Genomic DNA, 20,007 nt, shown 5'->3' with positions numbered 1-20,007 from the left:
GGAGAAAACCAGGCACTGCTCATCACCTGTCCAATCCAGTCCCAACAGTGAAGCATGGTGGTGGCAGCATTATGCTGTGGGGGTGTTTTTCAGCTGCAGGGACAGGACAACTGGTTGCAATCAAAGGAAAGATGAATGCGGCCAAGTACAGGGATATCCTGGACGAAAACCTTCTCCAGAGTGCTCAGGACCTCAGACTGGGCCGAAGGTTTACCTTCCAACAAGACAATGACCCTAAGCACACAGCTAAAATAACGAAGGAGTGGCTTCACAACAACTCCGTGACTGTTCTTGAATGGCCCAGCCAGAGCCCTGACTTAAACCCAATTGAGCATCTCTGGAGAGACCTAAAAATGGCTGTCCACCAACGTTTACCATCCAACCTGACAGAACTGGAGAGGATCTGCAAGGAGGAATGGCAGAGGATCCCCAAATCAAGGTGTGAAAAGCTTGTTGCATCTTTCCCAAAAAGACTCATGGCTGTATTCGATCAAAAGGGTGCTTCTACTAAACACTGAGGGGTCTGAATACTTAGGACCATGTGATATTTCAGTTTTTATTTTTTAATAAATGTCCAAAAATGTCAACAATTCTGTGTTTTTCTGTCAATATGGGGTGCTGTGTGTACAGGAAAAAAAAATGAACAAATGATTTTAGCAAATGACTGCAATATAACAAAGAGTGAAAAATTTAAGGGGGTTTGAATACTTTCCGTACCCACTGTATATATATATATTGTGACGAGTCGGCTGCCTCCCCCCTGTCTATCATCACCACCCCGTCCCGTATTCGCCGCCCTTCACCAGGCTCCCGACGGGAGTGGGTGTGTGAGAGAGGAGGGGCGCTGAAACAGCCAGGGCTGGCGGCGTGTGATGAGGCGCACCTGACGTGAGTAGAGCCTCATCACCGCCGCCGTTTAAACGCCGAGCGCGCCTCTCCTCGGGAGACCGGTCTCTTCCCCGTGCATGCACGCTGGTGTCCTCGTGGGTCCAGGAAAGGGAGCGTAGAGGGAATAACCTGCCGCCGCCAAAGACGCGAGCGGCCGGACCCGCAGTCCGGCCGACACTGCACCCGCGATACGGCCGTCGGGCAAGGACGCCGGGCCGTGGAATCCCGTCGAGCACCCGGGGATGAAGGAGATGGACGAAGCCGCCACAGAAGCCGCCGCCACCCGCGCCCCGGGACCTCCAGACGGGAGCGCGTGCGGCCGCCGGACTCCGCCCCTTACCTGGACCCTTCCCTCCTGAACACTGCCCTCCTACACAGCCCCGCAGCACGACGAGGACACCAGATCCCCGTTTATTTTGGACACTTTTCCCCCTTTGGACACTTTATTTTAAATATTGTTTAATAAAAACCTCTCCGAGGCTTGACGCCACGCCCACTGTGTCTGTCGTTGGCTCCTCTCGCCACAGTGGTGGAGAATGCGGGCAGGCGGAGCCTAGACAGCGCAGTTGGGCAACATCTGATGACGTCATCCCCTCTCGCTCGCAAAAAAAGCCGTGGTTGGTTGAGGCTGTCAACTAAAACCCGCTTTCTCTGTCCCGGCTCCGGCGCGGTGCGAGAGGGAGCGTTGCCCGGAGAGGAATCCCTGCCCCGCCCACTCCGACCGCTGGAGCCTGGTTGAGGAAGGTAGCACTCCTGCGTGGGCGGCGACCCTCGGACGGGGATGTCGCTTGGGGGGGGGAATGTGACGAGTCGGCTGCCTCCCCCCTGTCCATCATCACCACCCCGTCCCGTATTCGCCGCCCTTCACCAGGCTCCCGACGGGAGTGGGTGTGTGAGAGAGGAGGGGCGCTGAACACGCAGGGCTGGCGGCGTGTGATGAGGCGCACCTGACGTGAATGGAGCCTCATCACCGCCGCCGTTTAAACGCCGAGCGCGCCTCTCCCCGAGAGACCGGTCTCTTCCCCGTGCATGCACGCTGGTGTCCTCGTGGGTCCAGGAAAGGGAGCGTAGAGGGAATAACCTGCCGCCGCCAAAGACGCGAGCGGCCGGACCCGCAGTCCGGCCGACACTGCACCCGCGATACGGCCGTCGGGCAAGGACGCCGGGCCGTGGAATCCCGTCGAGCACCCGGGGATGAAGGAGATGGACGAAGCCGCCACAGAAGCCGCCGCCACCCGCGCCCCGGGACCTCCAGACGGGAGCGCGTGCGGCCGCCGGACTCCGCCCCTTACCTGGACCCTTCCCTCCTGAACACTGCCCTCCTACACAGCCCCGCAGCACGACGAGGACACCAGATCCCCGTTTATTTTGGACACTTTTCCCCCTTTGGACACTTTATTTTAAATATTGTTTAATAAAAACCTCTCCGAGGCTTGACGCCACGCCCACTGTGTCTGTCGTTGGCTCCTCTCGCCACAATATATATATATAAGTACATTAATATATTTAACATTGGAAAATGCACTTTTTAAGGACTGAATATTTGCTTTCTCATGGATAACTATGATCTCAAGTTCATAGCTAGATTCTGTATGTGATCAAACCACAACAAAAAATTATTACTTTGGTACCATTTCTGCTTATGAAAATTTACTTTCTTTTAAATGTTCAACTACTGTCTTTGTGACTACATATCGGTCATCTGTGAACATATATACATTAAAAAACAGAGTAATGCACCAGGTAGCTGTACAGTGTAATGACCTTTCCTGTTTCCAGTATAATGCATCATAACCCTAGAAAAGCCCAGGCCAATATCATTCATGAGTATATCATTCTCTGCCTATTATGGCTGGGGTACATGTAAGGTGACCCTGAGAATCCCCAGAAGTTTAGCACAACAGAGTCATGCGAAGCAGCAGTAAATTAAGATGCTCTGCTCTTGGTGTGAATGTTGATATCTGGGGTCAGTGACTTCCATGATGGATGTCCTAAACTTGTCGTCCTTGTCGAGGTTGGTTTGAAATGCAGACGGGGTGAGAGTGATTGTGTGTGTAAGTGTGAGAGAGAGGCCAATGAGTTGCACCCATGCTGAAAATTAATTTCTCCATTTATTCACAGGGCATGCTTGAATGAATGCCTGTGAAGGAGAAATTCAAGGCTAAGATGCATTTCTTCCTGTCCCACAACAAACAATCTGTGCACACATGCACATCAACAGGCTAAAGAGAGAGAAACTTCTGGAGTCCCGTAAAGTGCGTCAGCTGCAGTGGATCACGGTATTTCACAGGCTCCGCTCTACTCCCTACATTACATCACAAAGGAGGAGGAATCATCATAAAGCAGCTCATGACAACACTAGCAGATACTGTGCAGACACATGCACTCTATTTCACTATCAGAAGCTGAAATGGGAAAAGAAACAAACACAGTGTGAAGAAGAGGGCAGATTCTAAGAAATATCTGTTTTTATGTCGCTTATGTGAAACTAAATAGTAAGAAAGTCATTTATCTAACACTTTGATTCAAAGTGACTAACAGTACACATAAAGGTTGCTTTATTGGAACTCTAAAATTAGTCTGTGATGTGTTATGCTGGCGATGGAGTCCTATGGGAGTGAACTTGCATAAGAGAGCTGCCATTGGCCTTAAAACTGGACCTTTTTTGAGAGTCTTGGGCTACATTTACACTAGTACGTTTTTGTTTTAAAACACGTAACTTTTGCTATGGTTAGACCTGTCGTTTACACTACTCCACTACTCCCACCATAATTTTTATTAATATTCTAAACTTTTTGAATATTTTTTTCTTGAATCTTTTATTTATTAATTTTTCCATAATTTTGTCATTATTACTAGCTTTAATTTTTCTAATACTACAATTAATGTTTAATTTACTTTTATTTTGGTTTTAGTTTTAGTTCAGTCTTAGTTTAGTTATTTAGGTAGGTAGGTAGGTAGTTAGTCAATTAATGTTAAATTTTTTTCATCATTCATATATATATATATATATATATATATATATATATATATATATATATATATATATATATATACACACATTTGTCAGACATCAGTTATAATTTTTTATATTTTTTTTTACTAGTGGGTGCAAGACACTATAGTTAATTTATGTAAGTGAGCATAGCAAAATAAAGTACACTGTGACATATTATACCCACAAATTCTTCATACAGTGGACTACCAGTAAAATTGATAAAGATTTGGGACCAAAATTATTCAGACACTTTAACCTTACCGTGTTTTGCTTAAGTGTTTCTCTTTAATTGCTAATGCAAGCTTTTTACACCACAGACTGAACAAAATTAAGAAATGCTTGGTAATTTATAATGAATAAAAATGCTTTTAATATTTTTTGCTTAAAATTTATTCAACAAAAATAACCCTGGTGTCTGTCCATTATTGGTTAAGTCATCCCTGACAGTGTTTTGTTGTAGTGCTTTGTTTCCTTTCCTACTTATTTCTGAAAATACTAAAAATAAAGAATTAAATACTTTATAAATGAATAAATAGCATATTTACATGTATGTAAATATTTTAAATGCATGAAAACCTTTATACATTTAAAATATATATACAGTTGTGGTCAGAATTATTGAAACCCTTGGTAAATATGATCAAAGAAGACTGTGAAAATTAACCTGCTTTGTTAATCCTTTTGATCTTTTATTTAAAAAATTCACAAAAAGCTAACCTTTCATTGGATAATAAGAATTTAAAATGGGGGGAAATATCATTATGAAATAAATGTTTTTCTCAAACACACGTTGGACACAATTATTGGTACCTTTTTATTCAATACTTTTTGAAACCTCCATTTGCCAGTTTAACAGCTCTAAATCTTCTCCTATAATGCCTGATGAGGTTAGAGAACACCTGACAAGAGATCAGAGACCATTCCTTCATCCAGAATCACTCCAGATCCTTTAGATTCACAGCTCCATGTTGGTGCTTCTTCTCTTCAGTTCACCTCACTCATTTTCTATAGGGTTCAGGTCAGAGGACTGGAATGGCCAGCAGAAGTTTGGTTGTGTGCTCAGTGACCCATTTTTGTGCTGTTTTTGAGGTTTGTGTTTGGATTATTGTCCGGTTGGAAGATCCAAACATGGCCCATTATAAGATTTCTGACAGAATCAGTCACTTATTGATTTTTTATCTGTTGGTATTTGATAGAATCCATGATGCCATGTGTCTAAACAAGATGTCCAGGACCTCCAGCAGAAATATAGGTCCACAACATCACAAATACAGCAGTATATTTCATTGTACACATGGGGTACTTTTTATCCCTGTGTTCACCAAACCCATCTTGAGTGTTTGCTGCTAAAAAGCTCATTTTTTAGTTTCATCTGACCATAGAAGCCAGTCCCATTTGAAGTGCCAGTCCTGTCTGATAACTGAATATGCTGGAGATTGTTTTTGGATGAGCTAGGAGAATTTTTCTTGAAATCCTCCCAAACAACATGTGGTGATGTAGGGGCTGTTTGACAATTTTTTTTTAAGGTTTTCTGACCCCGAGACTCAACTATTTTCTGCAATTCTCCAGCTGTGATCCTTGAAGAGTCTTTAGCCACTCAAACGCTCCTTCTCACCGTGCATTAGGACGATATAGACACACGTCCTCTTCCAGGCAGTTTCGTAACATTTTCTGTTGATTGGAAATTCTTAATTATTGCCCTGATGGTGGAAATGGGGATTTTCACTGCTCTAGCGCTTTTCTTAAAGCCACTTCACTAATTTGTGAAGCTCAATTATCTTTTGCTGCACATCAGAAATATATTCTTTGTTTTTTCTCATTGTGATGGATGATTAAGGGAATTTGGGCTTTGTTTTCCCTCCTATTTATATTTCTGTGAAACAGGAAGCCATGGCTGGATAATTTCATGTTCATAATCACCCTAGAGTGCTCAAAATTGTGAATATGAATGGGAGAATACTTCAGAGATATTTTACTCTTAAGAATTTCTAGGGGTGCAATAATTGTGTCCAACGTGTGTTTGAGAAAAACATTTATTTCATAATGATATTTCCCCCCATTTTAAATTCTTATTATCCAATGAAAGGTTAGCTTTTTGTGCATTTTTTAAATAAAAGATCAAAAGGATTAACAAAGCAGGTTAATTTTCACAGTCTTCTTTGATCATATTTACCAAGGGTTTCAATAATTCTGACCACAACTGTATAAAAAAAAAAAATCTGACAAAACTGCTGTAACATGTCATGTCAAGGCCAATTCGAGACTAGTTGTTCACCACTTGTGGTTGGTAGGCAAAATTACCAACAATTTCCCACCCTGTCAGTATTGACGGTTAAGGTACAGTAGCCACATTAGCACCAGTGTGATCTGAGATGCATTAGGACATGGCTGTAGATGTGTTTGAACAGAAAAGAATGCGTGAGGAGATGAGAGGAGAATGCAAACACTGATGACCTCTGACATGGCAGACGTCTGTGGTCTTCACATGGAGACATGCAGCCTGTGGACAGGCTGTGGGAAACTCAAGAGTTTCGTGACGTTGTTCGTTATAAGACATGACACAGACTCATCCTCTCAGTTTAGATAATGTCTGCTGCTACATGTGTTCAGCCCTTGTGATGAAACTAAAATGAAAGGCACTAATAAACCTCAAGCTCATCATGTGATCTCACCATTAGAATATTATGTTGACCTTCAGTTCTCACACAAGGCAACAACACTTAATGGAATCACCCAGAATCCCAGCACACTGTAGTAAGTGCAAAAAGCTGTCATCATATAAATCTGACAAACTTCAGGACACCGCATTCATGGGTGTATGTCAGTCCTGAGTGTGTTTTTACTCAACTTAAAATGACATTTGTCTCTCAGCAAAGTGTGAGCTTGATTTAATGCTGATTCAGTTATCGGTCCCAGCTGTACAGCCAATATGAACTTCAACATAGTCCAACACCTAGAGCTAGAGCTTGTGCTCTAAAACAGGGGTTCCCAAACTTTTCCATTCCATCATCCACCAAGACAAACAATCTTGTTCAAGACACACCAAAATATTTGAGTTCAAAAAACAATTGACATTACTTTAAGATTAATCTTAATTAAACATTTAATATGGCAGAAATGAAGTATTTAAGAAAAATAACCATTTTATTTTATGGTACAATGTTTTAATTTCTTCAATTACAGACGTTAATGAGTCTATGATTTATGTCCATAAAAACTTGAAACATGCTCACTCCGGTGCAGATATGAACTGTAATCCACACTGCGAGTGTTGTTAAACTCATCGCGGTGTTCAGCGCAGAAAATGCAGACACCAACCCAACACTTTTTTTTAAGCAAAGTATAACAAGCGAGGCAGAACTACCTAAAACAGTTTAGAGATTCAAATATCTAAAATGTCTCATTTATAAAAAAAGAAAAAAACAACAAAAAAAAACAAGATGACAAATTTACTTCAGCCAGAAATGCACTTTTGCAATGGTTAAAATAAATGTTCAGCGATATCTTCAAAATATTTTTGAACTTTGGCACATTATTTGTAAATATAGTGATGATATGTCAAGGAAATAATAGGACATTTTGTAAATTTTGTTATATGCTAGCATGTGGAAATGTTTAAATAATGTAGTGTTACAATTAAACACCCCTGTTTGTGCCCTGCTTACCCCGTAATGTTACATGTGAACAGGCCCATAGCCAGCTATGAGGTCAAGTAAATTTTTCATGTTCAAAAATAAAATTTGTTCTCTGAATGACTAATTTGCTGTTAAACTCCTCATATGAATGTCTGCGTGTATAATTCGGTTTAGACAGTTTGCAAGAATGTTTAGCGTCCGTGGTATAAACATGATCGCTGCGAGACGCTGGCGGAGTGAATGAGGCTTGAGAGACTTGCGAGTGAGGACGTGAGTGCAGTCTCTGTGTTGCCAGATCCAGCTATTATAAGTGTTTTTTGACTTGTCTTTTCACACAGTACTGCACATATTACTAAATAGTTCGCTAACACAAATACTTAACTATGTGACAGTATCTCTGTTGCAAATCCTAGTAAGCTTCCTCACTACCTTCACTGTTAGCAACTAAATATGCCACACAACTAACATAGAAAACTTGACTGATATGAATACAGTTTGATAAAACAGCAACATTAAGATTCTTATTTTTTGTAGCAGCCTTCTTGTCTATAATTCAAAAGCCAGCTCTTGTGTCAGCAGCACCACACGCATGCATCATGGTAATCTCATGAACACGCAGAGAAGACTGACACGGAAGAGAAGAAATTGTTGAATAAAGTTGTTATTTTTGTTTTCTTTGTGCACAAAAAGGTTGAACCACTGATGTCACATGGACTATTTTAACAATGTTCTTACTACCTTTCTGGGCCTTGAAGGTGGTAGTTCCGTTGCTGTCTATGCAGGGACAGAAAGCTCTCAAATTTCATCAAAAATATATTAATTTGTGTTCCGAAGATTTTTGGGTTAACTATCCCTTTAAGCTGTTACAAAGAGCAGCAGCCCTGGTTGTACCACAGCATCATGTCCTGGTTTTGGTGCACGTCAAAGTCTTTTTCATCAGTTTCCTACACTTTGCAAATACGCACTGACATACAAGAAAGTGCACACAAACAAACTCACACACTTACATGTATATACAAGTTCTGTGATTCTTTCTAATAGTCCCCTGTCACTGTGCCGCTCCCTTACAGATCATATGGGCATTTCTATCTGATGGGTCTGATGGATGCAATGCATGGATGATAAACTGTCATCTGCATTAGTGTCTGTTTTTTTTTTTTTTTTTAATAATACGACTTGAGTCTGGTTGATTATAATAAGAAACGTTTCTTGAGAACAAATTCAGCATATTAGAATGATTTCTGAAGGATCATATGACTGAAGAGTGGAGTAATGGCTGCTGAAAAAACAATTATGCCATTACAGGAATATATTATAAATATTTTAAAACAAAGTTCTATTACAGAGTAATAATATTTCGCAATATTACTGTTTTACTTAATTTTTGATCAAATAAATGCAGCATTGGCGAGCAAAAAAATAGGAAATTATTCTGAACATTTGACAGGTAGTGTATATATGAAAGTGTTTCCTTTAAGATATTCTGCATCTCTTGTGCCTCACGATGTCTGATTCACAAACAAATGACTCTTATGAACCAGTTCTTTTGATTGACTCACTAAAAAGGATTCAGATAACTGTATCAAACTAACAAGCAAGAATCTGACAGTGATCCATTCAAAGTAGTTACTAAGCTTACAAATGACTCCCTCTATGAATCTATGAGCCATTTTTTCAATCATGTCCGAAAATAAACTGGGAATCGTTACTGTGATGTAAACTTTACGCTCGGCAGACTTAATATCAGTTAAATTAGAGACTACTTGCACATATTCACAATGTAAATGTCTTCTGCAATAATTTGCAATAATCAATTAACAGTGACAAGTAAATTAGTAAAAAAAAGAAACTATGAACTATGAACTGAAGCACATATTAAGTTCCCGTGCATGCACTATGTACTATAAGTGCATTAAACTATGTACTATAAGGCAACTGTTTCACATACTTGATGATCTTCTAAAGATGGTGAAGCATAAAATAATTTTAATGTATATCTATGTGGAGTTTTAACTACTGCATTGTTTTTTGATAAAACATGATGAATATGAACTACATGCATCTGATGCAATTTCTGCAATTTGCCAACTAAAAAAATACTTGGCAAACAAATGTTCTTTAAATGTTCTCTGAAAGTCATTTTTAGTGGTTACCAGCTGTGTGTGCAGTTTACACACTTTTAATCTCTAATAAGACCAGTATGATACTTTTCCAGTAAATGAAACATGTCTGTTAATTAGCTGAGATATTAACTTTCTCTCACTCTATTGCTACATCATTCTCAATGTCAACACATGATAAGCAAGTACTGGTAAGTTAGAGTAACAGCATCAGCTTTCTTCTAGGCTGAAACCATCTCCCTTACAATGTTCAAAGATCTTTTTGAGGTATATGGAGAGCAACCTGGTCCAAGGTTAGTGCACAGTTAAGTCTACAATCACCTGCCATTGCTACGGTCATATCTGGGTGAATATGTGATGAAGGTTTAGTCATGTATTGTGGAATGTTCTTTAGCATGACAGTGGCCAGAACTGACTTGTTATCTGGCGGGTGGGATCAAGTTCTTAACCTCTCCCTCGACCCTGTGGTAAAAACAACAATCGCTGCTGATGTGAGTGTCGTGTGACATCAGAAAGGGAGGGAAGGATATGAGGGGAGAGGGACACAGAAATGTTTTTAATTCAGCAGGGGTCTGTTTAAAATACTTAATTCAACGTATGTATTTACAATGCTCATGAATCCTGCACTGTGTGAGCACCGATTAGCACAACAGGACTCTGGGAGAAGACAGAGGAGTGGTGTAGCACTTAAAGGCATAATTCTCTCAAAAAATGAAAATCTGATCTGTCATCATTTACTCACGCTTATGTCATTCTAAACCTGTATGAGTTTCTTTCTTATGTTGAGCATAAAAGAAGATATTTTGAAGATTGCTGGTAATCAAACAGTTGATGGTCCTCACTGTCTCTACTATGGAAGTCAGTGGGGACCAACAACTGTTTGGTTCTTCAAAATATCTTCTTTTGTGATCAACAAAAGAAAGAAACGTATACAGGCTTGGAACGACATTTTCATTTTTGGTTGAACTATTCCTTTAAGACAGCTTGGACAGAGTAGTGGAATGGCAGTGTTTGGAAAACCTGTTTGAAAACAAAAACATTTTAATGTCTGCTTGGTGCTGCAAAAATTGCACACTGCACATTTAAAGGTGCACTAAATGTTTTGAGTTTGTTACATTGGTTGGTATGGTAAAATAAGAATTTTAAATGGGGGAAATATCATTATGAAATAATTGTTTTTCTCTAATACACATTGGCCACAATTAACGGCACTCTTTTATTCAATACTTTTTAAAACCTCCATTTGCCAGTTTAACAGCTCTAAATTTTCTCCTATAATGCCTGATGAGGTTAGAGAACACCTGACAAGAGATCAGAGACCATTCCTTCATCCAGAATCACTCCAGATTCACAGCTCCATGACGGTGCTTCTTCTCTTCAGTTCACCCTACTCATTTTCTACAGGGTTCAGAGGACTGGAATGGCCAGCAGAAGCTTGGTTTTGTGCTCAGTGACCCATTTTTGTGCTGTTTTTGAGGTTTGTGTTTGGATTATTGTCCGGTTGGAAGATCCAAACATGGTCCATTATAAGATTTCTAACAGTCAGTCACTTGTTGATTTTTTATCTGTTGGTATTTGATAGAATCCATGATGCCATGTGTCTAAACAAGATGTCCAGGACCTCCAGCAGAAATATAGGCCCACAACATCAAAAATACAGAAGTATATTTCATTGTACACATGGGGTACTTTTTATCCCTGTGTTCACCAAACCCATCTTGAGTGTTTGCTGCTAAAAAGCTCATTTTTTAGTTTCATCTGACCATAGAAGCCAGTCCCATTTGAAGTTCCAGTCGTGTCTGATAACTGAATATGCTGGAGTTTGTTTTTGGATGAGTGAGGAGAATTTTTCTTGAAACCCTCCCAAACAACATGTGGTGATGTAGGGGTTGTTTGGCAATTTTTTTTTAAGGATTTCTGACCCCGAGACTCAACCATTTTCTGCAATTCTCCAGCTGTGGTCCTTGGAGAGTCTTTAGCCACTCAAACTCTCCTCCTCACCGTGCATTAGGACGATACAGACACACGTCCTCTTCCAGGCAGTTTCGTAACATTTTCTGTTGATTGGAAATTCTTCATTATTGCCCTGATGGTGGAAATGGGAATTTTCACTGCTCTAGCTCTTTTCTTAAAGCCACTTCACTAATTTGTGAAGCTCAATTATCTTTTGCTGCTGGATGATTTGCTGGATGAAGGGAATTTGGGCTTTGTTTTCCCTCCTATTTATATTTATGTGAAACAGGAAGCCATGGCTGGATAATTTCATGTTCATAATCATTCTGGAGTGCTCAAAATTGTGAATATCAATGGGAATATACTTCAGAGATATTTTACTCATAAGAATTTCTAGGGGTGCCAATAATTGTGTCCAACGTGTATTTGAGGAAAACATTTATGATAACCCCCCCCCCTCATTTTAAAATTCTTATTATCCAATGAAAGGTTAGATCTTTGTGAATTTTTTTAATAAAAGATCAAAAGGATTAACAATGCAGATTAATTTTCACAGCCTTCTTTGATCATATTTACCAAGGGTGCCGATATTTTTGGCCATGACTGTATATGTACATTTCACTGCAGTTTTGAGGCAGTGAAACAACAACTTTTATTCCTTTTCACACAAAGTATGATTTACAGGTACAGTTTTGATTAATAAAGGCTCATTTTAACACAATTACTTGCAGAATGTTATGTTATGACATCCTGCACGATTTTAAAACTGATACTTTTGAACGTTGTCGTCACATATACAGCTTCATTTATAGGAGTTTTCTAATTCAGTAAGTTTACTCGGTAGCTCATGTGATACGGCGTTGCACTTAGGTGATGAAGAGCTCCGGTACGAAACCCGTGAAACTAAGGTTCAACAAAACAGCTAAAATCCGCATAAGGAAGTTAAAATAGCATGGCTGCATCAGCGAATACGTTTTTATATTACTTGTGCATTTGTTAACACTATACTAGCATCAATTGTGAGTGCAGTTATTTCTGCAAGCATGCATTTAGCATGACTGGTGCAGATTGCAATTTAATTAGCTGTTAATCATCTATAGAACATAAATGACCATGTGTGTGCATCATGCTGTTTTCTGGCCATTAGTGACAGATGAGCTAAAGAGTGTAGCAGGCCATTAGCTCTCTGCTGCATGTGTCTGTCTCTGACTGAGTCTGTGCCCTCATTACAAATGTAGCCCATTGTAGCAGAGTAGAACAGCTGACATCCCCTAATGCCAGCTATAAGTCATCAGCTGTGCTCCTGCCCCCTTTACACACATGCATACACACACAAGAAAGAGGAGCTCCTGTTAATGAGGGGTTTCTGGGATGAGTGTAAAATAACTGCTGACAGAGACTGGTTACGTTTAAGAGATCAGAACATTTTTTAGGATTATGAAAAGATCAACTGAAACGTCTAATTACTGGAAAAGAGGATACAACTTGTGGCTGTCCTTGCAGAAGAGGGTCTGCTGAGCTTTACTAAGAAGACTCAGCACAATATTTATACACACCAGCTGAACACAACCGCAGAGCACATGGAACCTTATGACTCACACAGTTCAATCGTTCTTTCTCACTTCCTTTTCTTGCACACTCAAACACAGTCAAAAACTGATCAGAAGAGAAAGATCAAACTGAATTCACAAGTATCACAAGTGTTAACGTGACATATTTAGACAGGTTACAAAGAGATGCTCACAAAATAGGCACAGTACTATGCGCTAGGTCAGAATTGTCATAAGTGCAAAATTCTTAAAACTCCAACTGCACTAATGACAATAAATACTTAATAATTTTAATAATACTATCACATGGCCAGAAATGATTTAATGGCTTAATTATTATTATAAAACGTGCATAAAAGTAATAATAAATGAGTAGATGTGTCTAATTCCTTCAGCTCATTCTAATGTCTACTCAGTCTAGTCCTTCTAAAAGTGTCAAATTTTATAATATTCAAATATTGTAATTAAAAAAAAAGAAAGAATTTTTTTTTTAATCAACAACAAAACTCCAGATCCAGTTTGTTAAATTAAGTTTAGTTAATGCAAAACAATTTTGGAACGCTAATAATGAACTGTGCTTGTCCAGTTCCTATAATGTAATATGCTGTAATGACTAGTATACAGTCTGAGCTTCCATCACATGTATGTCCATCTACTTCACTCCCTGCTGCTCAGATCAATAGTGAATCTTCACACTGGACAAAGTCAGTCAATTCATGTTCTGTCTCATTGTGTGTGTTGCTGTGCAAATTAAGACTAATTGAGTGCTGGACCTGGTAAAGGTGAGCTTTTACAATGATCTGAGATCAGTTTTATAATTTCTTTGTTATAGGAAAGTAAGGAAAGGGAAACCAGTTGCATTCTCTTATTTTTTTTTTATATAGAAATGAATACAGTAGTATATTAAGGGGATTTATAGGGTAGAGCTGAGAAGCAAGCATCAAACTGATCTGAGAGCAGTTTTGAGGTAAGAATGGTCAGAACATAGGGAGGGATCAGTGCTGGCTAGCTGTGAGGGTAGTTGTCCTCATGATACAGGACAGACAAGATGATATTTCTATTTTTATGAGAATTTTAGAATACTATAACATCAATGTGACAAAGATTTACTAACTGATAGGAAAGAAACCCTACAATATTATACATTTATTTTACATATGCATATACACTATTGTTTAAAAGTTTGTGGTCAGTTAGATTTTTTAAATGGTTTTTTTTATAGTCTCTTATGCTCAACAAGGCTGCATTAATCAAAAGTACAGTAAAACTGTAATAAATTGAAATATTATTACAACTTAAAATAACCATTTCCTATTTTAATATATTGTAAAATGTAATTTATTCCAGTGATGGCAAAGATGAAGAACCAAAAAAAGAACCAAACTAAATAAGTTGCTAATGCATAGATGTCACTCTCTTTTGGACACTGACGGGTCATTTGAGGAAACAGATGCATGTTTTTACAGATGCATGCCTTGTTCACAGTCACTCCCATATTTAAATTTAAATTAAAATACTTTTCACATTGTGCATGGCTTACTTTGCTAATATAACAAAGCAACACGATTTCAAAACAATATTGGTAGAGGATGACAGCTTAAAATATCCAGAAAAAAGAAAATTATATCTTTGACTCTTATGACAACAAAGGATCTCATGTTAAATTAATGTGCACTTATTACTGACTACAAGCTGCCCATGCAGTTAGTTTAGATTGTGTAAAAACATTTGACACACTGTACAGAAGCACTGTCATGCAATTTAATGACAGGTAGAGTCTGTGATATAAGGCAGTGACACCAATTAATGCAGCACCAGTGCTGTTCACAACAGTGCAATCAGTGCAACTGTGACTACTACTTTTGATGTACACATCAAAGAGAAACCAGCACTTTATCTGATAGTGATCAAACAACTAAAGTCTGTGCAACCCTACAAACAGACTTAGTGAAGTGTGTGAACGTTTGTGTGCATGTCAGAACAGTGACACTGGATGAGTGGGTTGTGTGTGTGTGTGTGTGTGTGTGTGTGTGTGTGTGTGTGCGTGTGAGAGACACAGAAAGAGATGATTAATGGGAGAGTCAGACTGATATCAGAGTTGTAATTATCAGCATAAAACAGGTCACAGTATTAGCGCAAACACACACACACACACACACACACAAATAGACACAAAGAGCCAGACACGCTGGCCAGAGCCACTCACAATCAGCACTTTAACAGCAATTTAATAAGGGAGATAAAGAAAGATGGAGAGAGAGAGAGAGAGAGAGAGGGGGAAACACAGAGATGGAGACACAGAGAGTGAACGTACGAGTCGGTTGATGCGAACAAACTCCTCAGGACTCTTGGCCCAGGGTGGCAGCTCCACATCTGACACCACCGTCCCATCATCCATCACTCCCAGGTTGTAATTATTGGAGTTGACAAACATCTCTGGGAGGTAATAGAACTCTGGGATCAACTCCTGTGAGAGAGACAGAAAAAAGGCATATTTAACTATAAATTTCTAATTATTTACTGATAAAATAATTAGTTTAGGACTTGCAATCAATTTTAAATATTTAATCTTAATTATTTTCATAAATTTTTGGTACATGATATGTTAACAAATGCAGTTCCTTTAAGAAAGAAAACTAATGTATATATATATATATATATATATATATATATATATATATATATATATACAGTGCCCTTCATAAGTATTGTAACAGTAAAGACAAAATTGTTCTGTTGGCTGTGGAGTCAAGACATTTGCAAATATGATTAAAAGATGAATATGAGACAAAACTACAAAATGTCACATTTTATTATTAGCCGTTTCAACACATACATGTTTTACCAAATAAAAAGAACAGCACTTTTAGAGTTCATCCCACTCATTGATGTGAGCATAAGTATTGGGACAGTTGAACATAAGGCAGATATAAAAGATTAAAAGCTATTATTTAGTTGCAGATCCCTTGCACACAATCACAGCAGGGAGTCTGTGACCCATAGACATCACCAGACTCTCTCATCCTTTGAAATACTTTTCTCAGCCTTTATTGCAGCCAATTCAAGTTGTTTTGGGGAGTTTCTGCCTTTACTCTCCTCTCCAGCTGGTGAAATTCATGTTCAATCGGATTTAAATCTGGAGATTGACTTGGACAATATAAGACTATAAGACCATTTCTTTGCCCTTATAAATTCCTTGACTGAACTGCCAGGGTGTGTTGGGTCATTGTCCTGATGCAATATGAAACACATCCCAATGAATCTGGTGGCATTTTCTTGAATATTGGTAGGCAAGATGGTTTTGTACCCTTCCAAATTCATTCTGCTACTGTCATCATACATTAAGGGTGTATTCACACCATGAAAGTCCTATAGTTCACTTGCTTTGGTCTGGACCAAGTAGAATGTGTGTTTTTTTTGTTTGGTGCGGTTCGCTTTCACACTGCCCTTTTTGCAAGTGAACCAGAAATTGGAAACAAAACCACACGTGTGCCAAGGTCATCCATTCATTGGACAGAAATTCTCAAGCAGGGAAAACAGGAAATGCAAAAACAGGCTAATCGTGGAGATCTTTCGTAGTGCAATTTTTATTCTTTCACTAATTTGCTGTTATGTATACTAACGCAATATGAAGAAACTTATGAGCATCAAATGAGACAATGTCATACGATGTAATTAAGACTTGCCGAAAATAAAATCTATAAATATAAAATACTTGGAGCATATCAAAATGTTAGTTTAAACAGTTAACCTAGATAAATGTGCGCTATTAGGTGCATATCCAATTGTTTGTGCGGAGAGTGAAAGCTGAAGCGCGCTTCAGGACATCAGTGGAAATAAATTAAATACGCCGTAATCGTTGCTCATAAAGGTAAGAATAATACTTAGTTCGGAACTGTAAAGGGTCTATTTTTATTTGTGTGCTCTCACAATATCAAAAAACGTAGTACTTTTCTAAAATAAATAAAACTAATAGGAAGCGCTTGCCGTCAGTCTTCACAAAAATTAACCGAAACTCTTTGTTGAATATTTTCCTAACATACATGATGAATATATCTATTGAATTACTACCCAACGAAATAATTCATATGCAAAACAAAAACTTTCATTATAATCTGTAAAGATGCATTTCTTTCTAAAGGCGCGTCTAATGATGAGACATGAGTCAGGATTTTTAACTTCATCTTTGTGACACTGACTCAGAAAACACTAGTTTATTTATGAATAATTCATTTCAAATATCTCCTTAGTATTTTCCCCAGACACATTCATTGTAACTTTTGTTGGGGCTTTGCGGCAAGCTTTAGCCTATTTAGAGCGCTCATGTCAACGCTATGGTCATGAAATCTCATAATTTGCACGTGGTTTTAAGCATTGGTTTAAAAACAAGCTATTCAAACAACAGCACTATATGCGCGAGCTGTGTGTTTCCGAGCGTGCTTTCTGCAATTGGGTCGGATCGAGACCGGTTTATATTCACACCTTAAGCGAACCGCACCAGAGTTCGTTTGGAACCGAACCGAGACCCAGCTGAAGAGGTTTGGTGTTGTTTTGTGCGCACCAGAGTGCGATTGCTGTATTCACACCTGCCCAAAAGATCCGCACCAAAGGGGGAAACGAACCAGGGTTCGTTTTAATCGAACTAAACAAGACAGGTGTGAATACACCCTAAGTCATCAGTAAAGTTGAGAGGGCCTGTTCCAGAGACAGCTATGCATGCCCATGCCACGACAACACCTCCACCATGCTTTACAGATGAGGCTGTATGCTTGGGATCATTGCAGGTCCCTTTTCTCCACATTTTTGCTTTCCCATCACTTAGATAAAGGTTCATCTTTGTCTCATCGGTCCATAAACACAGTTCCAAAACTCTTCTGGCTCACCTTTGTGCTTTTTTGCAAACTCTAATCTTGCCTTTCTATTTTTGGTGCTGGTCAGAGGTTTGCATCTTGCTGTGTAGCATCTGTAATTCTGTGTCAAAGCCTCCTGAGGACAGTAGATTGTCAGAGCATCACCCCAGCTTTTTGGAAGTTGTTGGTGATTTTACAGGCACATCTTTTAGGATTCATTTTCACAGCTTTTATGGTTTGTCAGTCATCAACTACTGTTGTTTTCTCAGCCGATCAGGTCGTTGTTGGTTGCTGATGTCGCTGGTGGTTTCCAAACTCTTGATTTCTCCATGCCCTTTGTTTTTGCTAGAGCTCTAATTGACTTCCTCTTTTCTTTTAGCATCCAAATTGCTTGCTTTTCTCTCAAAGTCAGCTCCCTCATCTTCATCCTGGTTTGTGTGTGTCATCATCAAATGCAAGATTCAGAATGCAGAAGTAATGGATATAACGGATACGACACATTCCCTGCTTTTAATATCTGAAGAATTAATGCAACAGGACACATCTGATCACTTAGAAAGACCTGTGAGGCAACTGTTCCAGTACTTATGCTCACATCAGATAGAGGGATGAAACTCTAAAAGTGCTGAACTTCTTAGCTGGTAAAACATCTGTGTTGAATCACCCAATAATAAAATGTGACATTCTGTAGTTTTGTCTCACATTCATCTTTTAAACATATTTGTAAATGTCTTGACTCCACAGCCAACAGAGCAATTTTGTCTTTACTGTTCCAATACTTTTGGAGGGCACTGTATATATGTATGTTCAGTATATGTATAAAACGTGTAAATAAAATATGTATATAATGCATACAAAAATAAAAGGTGTTGATGGCAATATATAAATATAAATATGTTGCAAATATATTTCAAAAATATGAGGATGAAATTAGCAGAATGATTTGAAAAACTGAATAAATGTGCAAATTACATTTAAAACATGATAAACATTATGGTAAACATTTAATTAACTGCATCCACACAGTGATTTTGACATTCCTAAATTAGACATATTTGACAATCAAAAATAATTATTCAAAATAATTCACCGAATGACATTCAATAATTCATTCCAAACAAGAAAGTAAACAAGGAAGCAAAGCTGATTATTGTCAAAGCAGATGCATCCAGTTTCAAGTATGTCCAGATATCTATACAACAGCTCATTAAATGGGACTCAGAACTGGAGGAATCAGTTATTCCTTCTTTGAATTTTTAGCCTTTAATCTGTGCCATGCTGCCACTCTGAGTGAAAGATGCAGTTGGAGCTACTCTAGTTTAATATACAATTTTAAAGTCTTCACAGAAAGAGTGACTGCATGTCATCCTGAAAGAACATTAAAACAGCAGTGCAGAGGCACGCTGCAGTCAAAGCATGGTAAACAGTACTAGATCTCTTTCCTCATTTATCAAAATGCATAGGCATTTTTCTTAATTCTCATTACACAGTGTTTGGAGGAAATAATTCTTGCTGCTCTTGCTACAGCGCTCAAATGTGACATTTAATTTGATAACTTTATTACAATATCTGACCATGTCATTCTTGGGACTCTGTAAATCAGTGGATAAAGTGGATAAACCAACGGAGGAGCAAAATAATTAAATATGACATGTTGGTCTAATGGAGAAACATTTTTGCTTTCCTGTTATGCGGCAATTTGTAAACTTGAAAAGAAAATGAATATGCCTGTATTCCTCTAAAAGGGGAATATTTTTCTAAAAGGTATACCTGGCTTTCTGATATCTGCTTTGGTCAAGCCTATTATATAACATGATTATATGAGACAAACTGGATTCTTAAAGTTGTTTCAATGGAGAGGAATAAAACTCTGGGTCTAAATGTAAAAATATCAGCCATCAAATTTAAATTGTTAACCTTTACTTGGTACTGGTCTGAAATTCTAGTTCAGTCTATTTCATCATTCTCTCTGCATCTTATTATGTCCTATAGTGTGCACCTATTCATGCTCTC

At 38.6% G+C, this 20,007-nt stretch overlaps 1 protein-coding gene across 1 annotated transcript in view; it reads right to left on the bottom strand.

Moving 5' to 3' along the window:
• The window catches only part of LOC306874378 (lipopolysaccharide-responsive and beige-like anchor protein), a 270,819-nt gene that overhangs the window by 36,817 nt on the left and 213,995 nt on the right, over nucleotides 1-20,007 (bottom strand). Inside the window, exon 46 of the mRNA XM_079424376.1 lies at nucleotides 15,459-15,611. Within this exon, the coding sequence (XP_079280502.1) occupies nucleotides 15,459-15,611 (153 nt within the window). The remainder of the gene's footprint in view (nucleotides 1-15,458; nucleotides 15,612-20,007) is intronic.

Source organism: Barbus barbus, assembly GCF_936440315.1.
Source record: "Barbus barbus genome assembly, chromosome: 8".
In the NCBI taxonomy this organism is placed as follows: domain Eukaryota; kingdom Metazoa; phylum Chordata; class Actinopteri; order Cypriniformes; family Cyprinidae; genus Barbus; species Barbus barbus.
The sequence above is the reverse complement of the archived record's forward strand: the minus strand, read 5'-3'. Positions and strand labels throughout refer to the sequence as shown.